Source organism: Sinocyclocheilus grahami, unplaced genomic scaffold, assembly GCF_001515645.1.
Source record: "Sinocyclocheilus grahami isolate Dianchi unplaced genomic scaffold, SAMN03320097.WGS_v1.1 scaffold487.1, whole genome shotgun sequence".
Classification (NCBI taxonomy): Eukaryota; Metazoa; Chordata; class Actinopteri; order Cypriniformes; family Cyprinidae; genus Sinocyclocheilus; species Sinocyclocheilus grahami.
This window is the reverse complement of record NW_015505666.1, coordinates 513925-531642: the sequence shown is the minus strand read 5'-3', so window position 1 is coordinate 531642 and position 17718 is coordinate 513925. Positions and strand designations below refer to the sequence as shown.

General features: G+C 34.5%; 1 protein-coding gene and 1 long non-coding RNA gene across 2 annotated transcripts; one reads left to right on the top strand and one right to left on the bottom strand.

Annotated features, from left to right (window-relative positions):
• The first annotated feature begins 999 nt into the window (after positions 1 to 999).
• Positions 1000 to 11834, top strand: slc17a8 (solute carrier family 17 member 8). The gene is made up of 12 exons (XM_016236298.1): positions 1000 to 1354; positions 3447 to 3702; positions 4581 to 4699; positions 6035 to 6149; positions 6766 to 6853; positions 8147 to 8233; positions 8999 to 9141; positions 9292 to 9441; positions 9543 to 9675; positions 9927 to 10037; positions 10285 to 10412; positions 11490 to 11834. Exons 1-12 carry the CDS (start codon positions 1257 to 1259, stop codon positions 11832 to 11834), a joined length of 1773 nt encoding a protein of 590 aa, XP_016091784.1. The 5' UTR covers positions 1000 to 1256.
• Positions 1300 to 3847, bottom strand: LOC107553957 (uncharacterized). The gene is made up of 4 exons (XR_001605014.1): positions 3820 to 3847; positions 3536 to 3626; positions 2921 to 3097; positions 1300 to 1346 (listed from the first exon to the last, which is right to left on the bottom strand). It is a non-coding gene; the product is annotated as an uncharacterized lncRNA (long non-coding RNA).
• Positions 11835 to 17718: the final 5884 nt, after the last annotated feature.

The window sequence follows — 17718 nt, the reverse complement described above, 5'->3', positions numbered from 1 at the left end:
CAGGTCAGTATGTGTAAAAAAAATATGGTTTGCTGAAAACGGGTGTGTGCAATATAAGTGGGCAGTTATTTTTCCTCTATAAGTCTGCACTGTACATTAAAATTGCAGGTGTTAAACCAACACCACAGTGTAGAGTTCAGACCTGCAGACCAAGACTTTTACATTGAAGATTTTCCTGTGCACACTTATTTTTTTATTATACTGTATGTATTTATTTTTATTTTTATTATTGTTTTGGTTCACATTTTGTAGATAAAGAACCTTCATTTGCATGAATGCATATGCTCATTTTGATTGTGGAAAATAGTAAATCCCTGTTTCTCAGTTATTTATGACCTTTGCATTGAATGGCAGACCTTCAGTGAGGAAGCTCCAGATTTTACTCATGGAAAACAGACTATTGAGGCTCCTAAAACAAGCATCAGTGAAACACAGCCTGAGAGCCGTGCAGACTACCAATTAATTTTTTAGACCTCAATATCTGAATTTTTAAAGCACACTACATTTTTGATGATTATTGCATAAAAAAGGTACAGCCCTTCACTTACAGAAGCAATAGAATTAGATTGCATATGTGATTTTTGTGCATCAACTGCAGTGCAACGGCCCTCACAGTTTCAACCTTTATATCAGTGTTTGGTTGTTGACGTTGATACATTTGACCCATGAACCCCTGGAACTGTTTCTCGGGATAAGGGTTAAACTGGGACTAGAGGACGCAGTGTCTTGTTACACCTGCTCGTATTATACAACCCCGAGCCTGCGATTCTTGACTTCATGGTCAATATTTAATGAGCTCTGCTAGTCACTCTTTTTGGCCTGCTTTCGTATGGGCAAGACCAAGAAGGGAGGGGTTGGAGAAGAGGCAGGTGTTCGGCATCTTCTGTCACTGTCTGTGAGGGAGCTGAAGAGAATGCCGGAGTTTCCATTATTGATGTATGCCAACAAAACATTCACAATGCCGATACATTGACCCGAAGACACCCTGATTTACCCCGTTTCTGGATGCTCTTAGCCCAAACCGCATGAAGGATTGTACCCAGACCATCCAAACCAAAGTCCCTCCTCTTCTTTCTCTCTGTTCCGTCTCTGGCTCAGCATCTCTCCTCCTCCCCTCCAGCACACCTAGACCATCTCAGTCCAGCACAGGAGAGGATGTGCACCAGCGTCTAGTGGATATCCTGCTCTTTTTTTCTGCAAGAGCAGAAGTGTGAGAAGACAAGTGTTTGAGGGACAGAAGAGCAAAGGAAGGAGAAATGCCATTGGGGGGGTTTGCGGGTCTAAAGGAGAAGCTCAAACCGGGGAAGGAGGAGTTGAAGAACAGTGTGGGTGACTCTCTGGGGAACCTGCAGAAGTAAGTGTGAAGGCAGTTGAATTGAAGTCTAAGCACTGAGAGGAAGATATGAGAAGATTGCTTGCTTATATATACTGCATCAGGCTTTTGGCATTGAATTAAATTCAATTATGGGAAGGGATTTAGAATTTAGAATTGAGAAATCAACTTAAAATGTATTGAGCAGCTGATTTCTGAGATAAAACAATCATATTCCATAAAAATATATAATTGAAAAAATGGCAATAAAGTACATAGTGTAACTATACAGGACTATAATATATACAACTATGCATTATAGAACTATATTATGTTTTCAAAGATTTGTGATGAGGGATGTTGGTAGTATAATTGTATTAAAAAATATGTTTAAATGTTTGAAAAAACAGTTTTCTGAGTATTCCTACATTGCAAATTGTTTCTCAAAGAAAGTAAATCTTAAATTCTTAAGTACATTCTTATAAATATTCATATCAAAATGTTGCCACAGGATATCTTTGCTTGTCAGGGCATCTAGAAATATCACTACATTATTATGCAAAAACATAACATATTCACTTTGTATCTTGGCCAGTAATTTAAATGTTAGCCAGTTTTCTAGGTGTTTCCATACATATTTAACATCTAGTATATTTGAAGAGATTAGAAACCTGAAGGTTTCACATTAGAGCGAAATACATGTCACATATTTCTTGCACATTAGACAGCTTTATATGTGAGATAATGTACATAATTTCCCGTCTGTGTAATATTGCCAGGAAATCTCTTAGAACTTGTAGAACTAGAACTACACAATATGGAGGGGAAAATTAATATATGGGTGCACACTAAAGTCATGCATATTTATTTTAATCCCTACTTTTAAAATTGCTTAATTTTGCAGAATTTCATGCAGATTTGTGTATAAACTAAGCATGCATAAAATACACCATAATTTAATTAATAAGACAAAGTAGAGCATTATAATAAGTGCTCAAGAGCAATGCCATTTCCAAAACAACAAATATACAAATATTTTTTATTAATATAATTAATTACAATAGCAATGACAACAATATCTAGTAGAGTACCTGCTTTTGAAAATGTACTGAAATTTAGTAAGGGTTTTGGCTGTTTGCCACAGACTTTAATTGAGATGCAATGCTATGCTCAGATAGAATGACATCTAAATATTTTCCTTTTTTTCCCTTCTTATTTTTACTTTACTTGTGGTAAAGTATATTGAATAATATATTGCCTTGGCTGGATGATTATAATGTAAAAGCTGTTATGTTGTTAAGAGGTGATAACTGTCCTTTTCTGGCCAATTTTCTCCACATCTACGTCATTATATTTGACTTTTATTTTAAAAAAAATGGAATCTTATGACAATTTAAAAAATCGATACGGTCTCATGCTGTCACTAAAATAAAAATGATAAGAAGTATCTAGAGAGTTTAGAATTCATTTAAAACAAAAGATATGATATGGAAAAACAAAACAACATATGGCAACAATTCTGATCTGAATACGTGTATGTATTGTTCACAATAGAAAAAAATAAATGCATGTGATCCATTTCGAGAGTGTACCAGAGCAATACTTCACCTTAAAGTGGCTTATGTGCAATAACAATGCTTCACAAACATCAGGAACAGGCTCTTGAAATGATGCTTCTTGATCCTCCATTCACAATCCTCCAGTGTCCAGCTTTTAGTGAACTCCTTCCTCTGTGTATAGAAGAACTCAGGTGTGCATTTCAAAATAGACAGATGAAAGTAATTCCTGTGAGGTGGAGGATGAGAGGAAAGATGCAGGTTCAGTAATGGAACAGGTGCATGCGGGCGAGATGGAGGGAGCACCAAACGCAATGTGACCTTTTCAACGCCACACTCTGGCAACCTTTGCTGGCCCCCTCCAACTCCCAGTCCATCAGTACATCACTCATAAATATGGGTATATCACTTTCGAACAGCACTGAGTTGAATCTGATCAGCTAAAGCTACATTTGCAATCCAAAAAGAGGACCCGTTTTGGTTTATTCATCAATTATGGAGTGATATAATTACATTTTTTATCTTTTTGTCTACTGCAAGCCATGACTATTTCTAAACCATTTTATATCCTACGGTAGGAAGATCGATGGTTCTAATGCGGCTGAAGAGGACAACATTGAGCTGACAGAAGATGGTCGGCCAGTGGCGGCCCCTAAACACAGCCCACCCTTTTTTGATTGTGGCTGCTTTGGCCTCCCCAAACGTTACATCATCGCCATCCTCAGCGGACTTGGCTTTTGCATCTCGTTTGGCATCCGCTGCAACCTCGGTGTAGCCATTGTAGAAATGGTTAACAACAACACTGTCTACATCAACGGGACTGCAGTCATGCAGGTGAAACTAGGAACATATAAACTGAAAATACCAAATTACCTTTAAGTTAGAACAAGGGAACTTTTAGATAAACGGATAGTTCATCCAAAAATGAAAGTTTTGTCATCATTTACTCACCCTCATTTTGTTCCAAACATGTATGAATTTCTTTGTCCTGTTGAACACAAAAAAATATATTTTGAAGAATGTTGGTAACCAAACTGTTGCTGGTAGCCACTGATTTACATAGTATGGAACAAAAAATACTATGGAAGTTAATGGAAGTCATGGAATAAGATAAGGGTGAGTAAGTAAGTACATAGTAAGCAAGTAAATACAATTTTACCACACTTACCAAATTTAACATTATCTTATATCTTATCTTTATTTTTATTAAATTGTTATTAAATTGACAACTCTGCTTTTATCAGTAATAAATAACAAAAAATAAAAACTTATATATAGTGTATCTATTTTCTAACCACACACACACACACACACACACACACACACACACACACACACACATCATATTCAGGGGTCTTTGTTAAAAAAAAAAAGGTCTAGATAGGCCGTTTGACTTTTTGAACTCTATCAAGTTCAAAGGACCGATCATCTTTTTTTCCTGGCTTGAATTCTCATTAGTAACTTTTTAGGTAGTTGGCTGCCACAATTTCCTGTAATTTCCTATCATAAGAAATTTTAATAGGAAGACATGACTCACACACACACACAGAGGTCATTTTACTATGAATGTCTTACGATTACTCATTTTTATATCATACACAGAAATGTGCATACAAAAGGTTTTTGTATTTTTTATTACTATTCTTTTTTTTTTTTAAATGTATTAATTATATAAAGCTAACATGGTCTCCTCTAATGCTTGTCTTCTTCAGCCAGCTCAGTTTAATTGGGATCCAGAGACAGTGGGATTGATACACGGCTCTTTTTTTTGGGGCTACATTGTCACTCAAATCCCTGGAGGTTTCATCTCCAATAAGCTAGCAGCTAACAGGTGAGCCTCATCTTGACGCACGGGCCTCCACGCCACGTTTGGAAGGCAGACGTTTGTTCCATAATACAACTCTCATATTACATTCAGTGTTGAAAGGTGTCTGAAGACCCAAGGGACCACACGAGTGCAGTGGTCAAGGCTGCGAGGGTTAAATTTGTGCTGTGTGTTGATTAGAGGGGCCGATAGCGGTCTTGTAATAAAAGCCTCAGGAAAAGAGGACATGTGGCTGACAGAGTTAATAATGAAAGATCCAGCAGTAGATCTCTTGCTGAAACACCAGCCACTGGAATATTACAAATGTCACTTACACACTGTTTTGGGAAAAAAAAAGCGATGGATGGATTAAATGGAGATAAAGGACAACTGAATGAACCAAAATGACTCTCTTCTGTTTGATCCAGTGATGATGCGTCAGCTAGCATCATGCCTATTCAAACGGATGGGTTTTCTGCAAAGTGGATTTTGAATGGGAAAAAAAAGGTCTTTGGTAATTAGTTTGCCAAAATTTTGAAGGTAAAAATTTCATAATTTGATCAGTACAATCAAGTTGGATATCCAATCAAATCTGCATATACATGATAGATCAGGGTTTGAACCCAGGCCCCTGTAGATGCTAATTAAAAGCTGTACCAATGCTATTTTAGAATCTTTGAGATACTTTTATAGCTTTTATTAATATTTTATTATTAGTTTTTTTAGTTTTAGTCATTTTTATAGACTACCTAATTTTTATTCATTTTTATTTTTGTTTTAGTTATTTTAGTACATCAAGTAAAACTAAATGAAATTGATAAATGTTGCCTTTTTAAAGTTTTTATATTTTATTTTATAACTATATAGTATATAGAGAGAGTTTAAATGTTTTCCTTTGATCATGTCTTAATGAAATACATAAAGATCCAGACTAAAACTAAAAATATTAAATTATTACTCTAATATTCATTGACAATGATGGTTGCACTTGCGCTTCAAACTAAATTCAGTGCATTTCTAATGCATTTTGATATTATTTTGTGATATGAAATCCTCATTACAGTATCAAGTTACAAAATTACTCTCTAGGTGTCACTAACTCATCACTTTATATGATGTCAAGAAGAAACAGATTTTATGATTAATGTCTTTCAGAATTTCATGACTGATGATAGAGTTATTCAATTCAGTTATTCAGATAACATTATGGAATTAGGTACTTATCCTCCTCACTGTGTGCTTTTCCACAAAACATTATTTATATAAATCTACATTATTTAAGGCCACATTATGTTTTTATATGGCTTAATTTTGACTGAATCCATTAACTAACATTACTAAATATCTCTGAATTATTCTCAGGGTGTTTGGAGCAGCCATTTTCTTGACGTCAGTGCTAAACATGTTTATTCCATCAGCTGCCAGGGCCCACTATGGCTGTGTCATGTTTGTGCGAATCTTACAAGGACTGGTGGAGGTGAGTGGCCCCCAGTGACCTCATCTTTAAACACGTCATAAAATATTTACTTTTTATTATTAATTTACACATGACATGTATGCGTTACATATGTAAACATAACATATGTAAACACATTACATATTCATTTTAAATGGTATGCTATTGATCAGTGTATTTAAAGCAGTAATACATTCAAAAATGACAATTCTGTCAATATTTACTCACCCTCATGTCATTCCAAATATCCACATATGACTTCTTCATTTCTGGAACACAAAATGTTTACACCATCTTTGTTTTCAAGTGAATGCTGATATTCAACCTCCAAATACTATTAAAAGCACCATAAAAGTAGTCGTGAAATATATACTAGGCCTGCACATTTTGTATGTGAAGTGGGTGTGTCTCTTCATGGAGAGGTTTGAGAACCTCTGTACTAGGCTATCGTTTAAAGCCATACATAGTTTTTGAGTGACGACTGAAATTTAAGTCATGATTCATTATTCATGACGTCATTATATGGGTGAACTCTTCCTTTAAGTATTAATCGGTCAGTAGAATTGCCCATTTTGATGAAAGAAAGAAAGAAAGAAAGAAAGAAAGAAAGCATACTAACCGTGCATAATGTTCACAGGGTGTCACATATCCAGCCTGCCATGGGATGTGGAGCAAATGGGCTCCTCCACTGGAAAGAAGTCGTCTGGCTACTACCTCGTTCTGTGGTGAGTAGGTTTGTGAGAGAATATTTTATTGAAACTGTCAGGAGACACTTAATGTAACAGAACACATCGAGGTGTTTTGTTCTTGAATAAATCAATATTTGAACGAATGGTTTGAGTGAATGATTCAATGAGTTACTCACATAGAATCACTTGCTGAATTCGCAACCACATACTAGCTCTTACCATTTTATGATGTATTTCTATAGCAGGAATAGTAAGAGTAGAATGCGATTCCGAATTTAGCTTGTTCATTTGTTTACTTATTGAATTTATCAATGTTTTAATAAATCATTTGAATGAATGATTCAATGACTCACTCATAAAGACATGTGGACACCTTCTGGTGTCAGGATATAACGTGCAGAAAATGACTGAAAAATGTCCAAATGTTTCCTCTGTTTTACTGTTCTGATGTTCATCACTATCTGCCTTTTTTAAATACCAAATTTAATGTTCCTGTTATACAAATGTGTCTGTATCTGCGTCTGCACGAGAAGTAAACACTCAAGACAGATGCTCAAAAATCATGCTCACAGACCAGCTGACCAGTCGACTCTGGGTCTATATTCCAATGCTCATTACACCTCAAATGCATTAAAACAGCCGTCTTTCACAACAAACAGGTGCCATGACAACCTGTGCTCCAAACAGCTCTTGACATGACCACTAAATGAAGATGGTCTGCACACAGCTTCACCTTCTGTATGTTGACACAAACGAAGCAGCACCCTCTCCTGTGTTCAAAAGCTCACACGAGAATCCTTTCCTACGCCAAGCAGGAAGGTTTATAAGTGCATCAATAAAATATACATTAAGACACCTTTTTATTAAAATCCCATTTCCTGCAGCTGCCAGCCTGTCCTTCAGGCAGAGGCACGTGTTGCGCTGAGGTCTGGAGTTGTTGCATATGTAACTGAGCAGAGTTTGATGAAGGACTTGAATCCTGGCATTGGCATTTATTGCTTAAAAAGTTCTTATAGCTTGACAACTTGAGTAATGACAGAATCATCATTTTTGGATGAACCATTCCTTAAAAAAGTCCTCCAAATATATGAAAATCTGAAGGTAAATTTAGAAGTTACTACATTAAAATGAACAAAACAAATTCTGCTCTCTCAAAGCTGAACCAAACCAATCATGCCAGTTTTCCTCTGGCAGTTATGAGGCAACCCCCGCAATGGCTTCAAATTAATGAACTGTCATGTGAAGGGATGATTGCAGGTTGATTAATGCCCTCTCTCTTAATTTAACTTTCTTAATTACGCCTTTGTGTGTGTGTGTTCTGCTTGACAGGATCTTATGCAGGAGCTGTGATAGCCATGCCACTGGCTGGAATATTAGTGCAGTATGTAGGCTGGCCCTCTGTCTTCTATATATATGGTGAGTTTAGGGTAAGCCTTTTGAAATGTTTTGGTAAAAAATGACATTGAAAATGAAAATCTGAGTGATGACATTTATTAACTGATTTGCACTTTATGACACATCTGTCAGACTTTAATCAATCAAAATAATTTACATTCATATTAGCGCTGGGCAATGATTAATCGCGATTAATCACATCCAAAATAAATGTTTTTGTTTACATAATATATGTGTACCGTGTATATTTATTATGTATATATAAAGACACAAACATACAGTATATATTTTGAAAATATTTCCAAATATGCCCAGCACTAATTCATATTAAATACCAGTGGATCACTTTGAACTGAACTGAATCAAATCAAGCTTAATTCAACTAAATAGAATGGAACTGAATGGAATTTAATAAGGGTTAAAGGGGGTTTGCAACAAATGCCATAAAAGAACCATTTAGGAATCCTCAAAGAACTTCTCTTTAAAAAAAAAAAACATTTTAATAATCTAAAGAACCTTTAATAAAGAAAATGTAGTTCAATTAAAAAAAGTTTTGATGGATAATCTTTATGGTACCACAGATGCCAATAAAGAACATTTACTTTTAAGAGTAACAGTAACATGATATAAATACAGAGTGAGTTACTGTGAATAGATGGCAAAAAGTAGTAAATCTATGAGTCACTAAATATACTGCATTTAGTGAACCCTTGATGTCCACTGTAATGTGTTCATTTGTAATTTCAGAGATGCAGTGTTAAAGTGTGGTTCTGTGCTTATATCCAGGTGTGTTTGGCATAATATGGTATATTTTCTGGCTCTTGCTGGCTTATGACAGTCCAGCAATCCATCCCACTATCAGTGAAGAAGAAAGGACATACATAGAGACCTCTATTGGGGAAGGAGCCAATTTAATGAGTTCTACTGAGGTAGTCCAAAGTCTTCTTTCATGCATTTGGTATAATAAACTGTAAAACTTTATATATATATATATATATATATATTCAATTTTATATTAAGATGACAATGTAATATCCTAAACTACTTTTGTAAAAACTGCTTTTTTTCTCTCTTTGCAGAAATTTAAAACTCCTTGGCGTGAATTCTTCACATCTATGCCTGTCTACGCAATCATTGTGGCAAACTTCTGCCGTAGCTGGACCTTTTACCTCCTGCTCATTAGTCAGCCAGCTTACTTTGAAGAGGTCTTTGGGTTCCCCATCAGCAAGGTGGGCTGTTATGTGATTTAAAGTTACAGAATCCTCTGTTAATTTAACAACCACAATTCACTCTAGAAATAGGCTAACTACATGATGTTGGGCTGTTTCAGGTGGGCATTCTGTCAGCGGTGCCACACTTGGTGATGACGATCATTGTGCCGATAGGAGGCCAGCTGGCTGACTTCCTGAGGAGTCGGAAAATCCTCTCTACTACAACCGTGCGCAAAATTATGAACTGTGGAGGTAGGCAAAGTCCCAAGCTCACACCGTTGGTTGAGTTAAAGGCCTGTTTACATTAATAAAGATAACTATAAAGACAGTGTTGAGTGACCCTTAGGGGCCATTCACACATTTTTGTAAAAATGCAATACGCAGAGCAGTGGAATGGAAAAAACGAAAGGTCTATAGAGGAATTTTTAAAGTTGAACTTGTCTTTTTGGAACGCTGTGTCGTGTGCAAGATAGCTGATGACTAACTTTTGCCATTATCCACAGGTTTTGGAATGGAGGCCACGTTGCTCCTGGTGGTTGGGTTCTCACACACACGTGCAGTGGCCATCTCATTCCTCATCCTGGCAGTGGGCTTCAGTGGATTTGCGATATCAGGTGATGCATGAGACAGGTGTCAGTCATCAGAGTGTCAGTCAACATAATCCTCTGTCATTTGGCTTTGTTTGATTCTAACCTTTCTTTGTGCTTATGCCACATCTCCAGTTTCAATAATGTGGGTTGCTCAGTTGTAATAAAAAAACTAAGTAGAAAGTGCCTGATGTTAGAAGCTGGAGTATTAGTTTCTAAAATTACACCGAAGAAGATCTAAATATGTGAAATGTATTTCTATTCTTTGACACAGGATTCAATGTAAACCATCTGGACATAGCTCCTCGCTATGCCAGCATTCTTATGGGCATCTCTAATGGAGTAGGTACCCTGTCTGGAATGGTGTGCCCCCTCATTGTCGGAGCACTTACCAAACACAAGGTAGTTAACTTCATCTGCTTATGCTTGTGTATAGAAAAACATAATACTATATGCACAAGGAATTTTTTTAACCTAAGAGATACAATCACACGGAAATAGCTTCCTTCTTTCATGATGAAGTCATTTGCCTTATATTTGATAAGGGGAATTTTTAAGTGTGTAAATATTCCTGGATATTCAAAAATATGACATGAATATATATAGCATTGGTGCTCAACTAGGGGGCCTCAGCACACTTCTAAGGGGGCCTCAAGATGGCCAAAAGTATTCAAATTAATAAATTATTATGCATTACATATCATTATGTATATTGAAATGATTAATATGATATATAAAAGATGCAAATTAAACTTATTTCATAATACAATATAATATAATAAATAAATTAAAAATATTTATTTTCCCCCCTACTCAATAACTGTTTTTAACTTTTCAACGGTTTTTAATGGAAGATCTTGAAAATTCTGAAATTTCAAAATTAATGCTGTAAATAGTCTATATCACGGAGCCTTCGAATATTGTTTAGAACAATGAGGGATCTTTGAGTCAAAAAAGTTGAGAACCACAGATCTATAGTGATAAATTGTAAAAATGTTTCACTTATAATCAAAAATAAAATAATTTTTTAATCAATAATATATTAAAACAAAATAGATCAACAAAATAATTTTTTATGGGTAAGATAATGTAGAAATATCTCTTTAAGGTAACAGCTGGCTAAGTTCAATTATGGACAGTTTAGTGAAGTTCTTATATATATATATATATATATATATATATATATAGATATATATATATATATATATATATATAGATATATAGATATATAGATATATATATAGATATATAGATATATAGATATAGAAAGGAAAGTAACCAGAAGGTTGTAGGTTAAAACCCCAGAAATGGTGATTCATAAACTATAAAGCTAACAAGTTTGCCCTCACCTCTTTTGCTTTGGAACAAGACACTTAACTTTAAATTAACCCTTGAATGATAAATAAGCAAATTCAATGTGCATTTTTGTTTTTCACAAATGTATTGTATATCCTCATTACATTTCTATATTCTCAACAGACTCGCCTGGAGTGGCAGCATGTCTTTGTGATTGCTTCCATGGTGCATTACACTGGCGTGCTCTTCTATGCCATCTTTGCCTCTGGTGAGAAGCAGGACTGGGCCGATCCTGAGAACACCAGTGACGAGAAATGCGGCATCATCGGGGAAGATGAGCTGGCTGATGAGACCGAGCACAACAGTGACAGTGCCCTGGCCACCAAGCAGAAGACCTATGGAACCACAGAAAGCTCTGCAGGCCGCAAGCAAGGCTGGAAGAAGAAGAGAGGCACGACCATGCAAGCAGATGAAGATCACGGATCAAATCATTCTGAAAATGGGGAATATCAGAATCAGTATCAATGACATTTTGGTCACCAAACGCCCAAGCCTGAGACCTGAGGCGTAGGAGTATTTATTTAAGTAACCCACCCTGGGAATACAACATTCCACCTGACATTTGACACAGCAGTATATTTGAGTTGTGAAGAAATATTTTGGATGGCTTCCTTTATGATTTCACCCTGCTGTAGAAGCTGAAGGAACAGTCACATGAGAATGATCTGTGAGTAGTTCATTTGACAACTGTAGGTAGACAGTTGAGTTGTTGAACTCAATTTTAAATCATAATTTTGTTCCAAAGTCTTTTTATATCTACTGCACTATAAGGCTGACAGAAGAATATGCATCAGTTCTTTTTGATTTTATGTTTTGATTGTTGTCAGCTATGCAAAGAAAGCAGGTGTATAGTGCATAAACAGGTTAAACATTTTTCTGTGCCCCCATGGCTTTTCTTGCATGTAGTTGTGCAGCCTCCACAAACCTCTTTGCTAAATTCAACACATCTCAGAAAATATTGTTTTATCATAAAAGTTAATAATGGTCAGAAGAGGGATGTGTATTTAGTGGAATGCCTTTGAAAAATGCAGTATGTCCACCATTAATAACTCATAGTTCAATTTATCGTTTACATATGCGTAGGTGGAAGAGCTTTGATATGTAGAAATGAACCATTTTAGTACTTATAAAAATTTAATATGGATATAAAAAAAGAAACAATCCACAATGTGCCTGATTTTATTTATTTATTTATTTATTTTGCACAATACCTGCTGAAAAAGACATTTCATTGCTTACATGGATGTCAAGATGATTGTTTGAAATGTGCACTTTACCATTGCATCACTGTAACTGATGTCTCTTTAAATGTTTATTTGGAGGAGAATAAAAAATCTTTCAATTGATCTTTTACTTATACATTATATGTGATAAAAAATATTGCTGGCATAGTAGTGTTTTAATATAGCTCAGATAGCATGCATAATTGATTCTCTTTGGCACATACACTAGATTACAGCAGCGGCTGCTCTTCTGTTTAAAATAGCCTCTTACACTATTAATGAGTTGAGTGCGGAACAAATGAAATCGAAGTAGACGTAACCGAGACTTCAGACTCACGACATGTTCTTTCTCAGAGAGAATAGATGCATGTTTATGCTGGGATGCTTAAATTGGCTCACTTTGTCTTTGTTGGGAGCTGACAGAACTCTCCTGGTTTCTGTCATGTGGGAGTAAACATCCTTCACATTATCACTATTCTTATGTTCACAGCAGCATTTTACAGTGTACAACAAATTAGTCTGGCCACCCAGATTACTTGGCAACAAAAATTACAGATTTTTTAAATCTCTTTACTGGGGCAGGACATTCAAATTTTACACACACACACACACACACACACACACACATATCTCTCTACTGGGGGGGGACATTCACATTTTACACACACACACACACACACACACACACACACACACACACACTTTATCACAGAAAACTGGATGGTTTTACATAAAAAAGTGAAATCAATTAAAATAAAAAATTCAAAATCAGTAATCATACATTATACATAGAATTACATTATACATAGAATTATACATACATACATACATACATACATTGTATTAAAAAAATTACAGCACCCTTACTGGTGACTATCTATCTCTCTATCTCACACACACACTTTATCACAGAAAACTGGATGGTTTTACATAAAAAAGTGAAATCAATTAAAATAAAAAATTCAAAATCAGTAATCATACATTATACATAGAATTACATTATACATAGAATTATACATACATACATACATACATTGTATTAAAAAAATTACAGCACCCTTACTGGTGACTATCTATCTCTCTATCTCTCTATCTCTCTATATCTATCTATCTATCTATCTATCTATCTATCTATCTATCTATCTATCTATCTATCTATCTATCTATCTATCTATCTATCTATCTATCTATCTAATTAAGGAGTGTGATCTCGCTTGATGGGCTGGAGTTATTTTAATATACTAGTTTTTGTTCATATTTTGAATTAGCTTTTATTTTTATATTTTTCCTTTTAGGTTTTATTTTTAGTGTAACGTCTTGTAATTTGTTTGTGCTTGACATTTTTATTTTTTAATCATTCGTTTTTTTAATATTACTATTTAGGCTTAATTAATTTTTTTGTTTACGTTTTAGTTCAGTTTTAGTTTTATTTTTTATTGTTATTTCAATTTGTTGCCATGCAAGGCAATATTTCTCATTTTTGTTAAGTATAAGTTTTTCATTTAAATTATTAAATTATCATTAAAAAATTATAATTCATTATATTAAAAAATGTATATTTGTTAATTTCCACTTTATTTGAAGGAATAAAATTGCTTTTGGCAGTTTTACTTGTACTAAATGACCCTGTTGGGTTGCCATGTTTTATACAAGTATTTAACGATCCTCTTAATGCAAATGATATTTTATCCATTTTAGAATAGAACATTACAGAAAACATTTAATGTTAGTGCCACCATAAAATGTGCAACTTCCGTGCCATCATTATCAAGCATAAAGCTGTTATTCAGCCTTCACATTCACAGTTCCAGACCTTTTGGATCTCTAGTTCCAGTAACGTATGTATGTTTGAATTCAGTGCACCATCTTTTGATTTGTTGGCCGGGTGTTACGTGTTAACAGGTCTTTTTTAGGTAAATCTTGGGAAAGTTCAAGGTTGTGGACCTTGTTATGGTGTGTAATGGCATTTTTTGTGCCACAGTCCTTGACTGCTCATGTTTAACATGCTGATATGAAGCCTCTCGTCGGTTTGTACTACTGTTTGATGGTCTTATCTCTACATCTAGCTTTTATGATTTGATGTGTGGTTCTAAAACGGTAAGCACTTTTTATTTGAGATTAACTACCAGATGTCAAACAAAAAGAGGCTTTGGGTGATAGCTACTCTCCATGCTTCTCTGAAATGCAATGTTTCATGTAACTACTCAGAACGTTTCAGAGAACATTCTAGAATTTCAGACATTTTAGTTTGCTTTGGCTTGGGTTTATCAAACCACACAGAAAGATTAAGTCATGGACACCTCACTATGATATTAAACATCTTTCACATTTCATAAATAAAAGATGGACGTCCTGTTAAAAACGCCCATACTGTAGCGTCGTGTGAAAATAGCTGAAGTGTTTGATAATAGTTTTTTAATGGAGCCATGAACGTGTCCTTCTCCCAAGGCCTATCTATCTATCTATCTATCTATCTATCTATCTATCTATCTATCTATCTATCTATCTATCTATCTATCTATCTATCTATCTATCTATCTAATTAAGGAGTGTGATCTCGCTTGATGGGCTGGAGTTATTTTAATATACTAGTTTTTGTTCATATTTTGAATTAGCTTTTATTTTTATATTTTTCCTTTTAGGTTTTATTTTTAGTGTAACGTCTTGTAATTTGTTTGTGCTTGACATTTTTATTTTTTAATCATTCGTTTTTTTAATATTACTATTTAGGCTTAATTAATTTTTTTGTTTACGTTTTAGTTCAGTTTTAGTTTTATTTTTTATTGTTATTTCAATTTGTTGCCATGCAAGGCAATATTTCTCATTTTTGTTAAGTATAAGTTTTTCATTTAAATTATTAAATTATCATTAAAAAATTATAATTCATTATATTAAAAAATGTATATTTGTTAATTTCCACTTTATTTGAAGGAATAAAATTGCTTTTGGCAGTTTTACTTGTACTAAATGACCCTGTTGGGTTGCCATGTTTTATACAAGTATTTAACGATCCTCTTAATGCAAATGATATTTTATCCATTTTAGAATAGAACATTACAGAAAACATTTAATGTTAGTGCCACCATAAAATGTGCAACTTCCGTGCCATCATTATCAAGCATAAAGCTGTTATTCAGCCTTCACATTCACAGTTCCAGACCTTTTGGATCTCTAGTTCCAGTAACGTATGTATGTTTGAATTCAGTGCACCATCTTTTGATTTGTTGGCCGGGTGTTACGTGTTAACAGGTCTTTTTTAGGTAAATCTTGGGAAGTTCAAGGTTGTGGACCTTGTTATGGTGTGTAATGGCATTTTTTGTGCCACAGTCCTTGACTGCTCATGTTTAACATGCTGATATGAAGCCTCTCGTCGGTTTGTACTACTGTTTGATGGTCTTATCTCTACATCTAGCTTTTATGATTTGATGTGTGGTTCTAAAACGGTAAGCACTTTTTATTTGAGATTAACTACCAGATGTCAAACAAAAAGAGGCTTTGGGTGATAGCTACTCTCCATGCTTCTCTGAAATGCAATGTTTCATGTAACTACTCAGAACGTTTCAGAGAACATTCTAGAATTTCAGACATTTTAGTTTGCTTTGGCTTGGGTTTATCAAACCACACAGAAAGATTAAGTCATGGACACCTCACTATGATATTAAACATCTTTCACATTTCATAAATAAAAGATGGACGTCCTGTTAAAAACGCCCATACTGTAGCGTCGTGTGAAAATAGCTGAAGTGTTTGATAATAGTTTTTTAATGGAGCCATGAACGTGTCCTTCTCACAAGGCCATCCATACCTCCCCCACCCTCCACAAACAGCCGCCGGCCTATGGCAAAGGTTTTGTTTATTTCAGAGTGCTGTCTGTTGACTCAGAAAGGCCCTCTGTGGATGGAGCAACAGCCGGTAAATGATTAAGAGCTTGTTTTTAGATACATTTTCAATTATAGCGAGACGCTGGTCTTCATCACGTTTTGGTCAAATTACATCTCATGAGTGGGGTGTGACTCATCTAAATGTTATGGCATAGAGAACACATTATATCATGCATCTCTGCATTTGTACACTAGAAAAAAAATGGTGTACACTTAGAAATTGCAAGTAAGATTTCACAAATAATTACAAAGAAACAGCAAGCAACATCGAATTTAACATGAAAATTTGAAGCAGAAAATATTTAGAAATAGTATTTACTTGTAAAACATACTCTAAACATCTTTATTTACAACTTTGAAAAACATTTTCATAGTGTATTGTATTAATTGCTTCAACAAAATAAAACTAGGCTACTGATTGATTGACTGACTGACTGACTGACTGATGGGTGTGTTTTAGAGAAAGATATGGTAGGGGTTCTGTAAAAATTTAAATAAAACATGCAATGTTCAATTTCATTACATTTTTTAAATGTTACTATTAATTTGCTTTCAAGTAGGAAAAGAAATCATGAAGCAGAGTTGTTATTATTAGTATCATTTACTATCATAGTTTCTTAATATATTGAATTTACTTTAGTTTTTATTTGTATATATTTCAGTTTAAATTTAGTTTAATTGTTAGTTTAATCAAATTGCTTTTGAGTTTTATTTATTTTTCATATTAATTACTTAATTTTTTTATTGTTTTACTACTACTAATTAGGTTGTTACTTTAGTTTGAGTTTTTCCACTATTTCCAAATAGTAATTTTATTAAAAAAAAAACATTTTTATGTTAGTCACCAAGGCAACATTTGTAATTTTCATTTTGTTTAGGTTTTGCATCTAAATATTTATATTTCATTTTATTTCATCGAAATAAAATATATTTTTGTCAAAAAATTATGTACAAAATATGTTAGGATTGCCAGTTCTATTTTTCCCCCAAAAAATATAATTAGAATTAAGTGAAGTGAAGTGACATGTGGCCAAGTATGGTGACCCATACTTGGAATTTGTGCTGGGGCCTCATGTATAAAACTTTACGTAGATTTCATCCTAAATGTGTAAACGCCAGACCCTGCGCAAAATTCCGTTTGTAATACCCAGTCAGCGGAAGATTGTGCGTACATGAATCTCCACCCCGTCTCCTCCCCAAAATAGCCATATATGGAGCTTACAACGCCTAGTTTTAATATGCATAACG

What these genes read in the sequence shown, in the direction of transcription:
- slc17a8 (XM_016236298.1), top strand. Translation starts at nt 1,257, where the DNA reads ATGCCATTGGGGGGGTTTGCGGGTCTAAAGGAGAAGCTCAAACCGGGG. An exon ending in GGCTACTACCTCGTTCTGTG is followed by an intron (nt 6,854 to 8,146) that starts GTGAGTAGGTTT and finishes TCTGCTTGACAG; the next exon opens with GATCTTATGCAGGAGCTGTG. An exon ending in ATTTAATGAGTTCTACTGAG is followed by an intron (nt 9,142 to 9,291) that starts GTAGTCCAAAGT and finishes CTCTCTTTGCAG; the next exon opens with AAATTTAAAACTCCTTGGCG.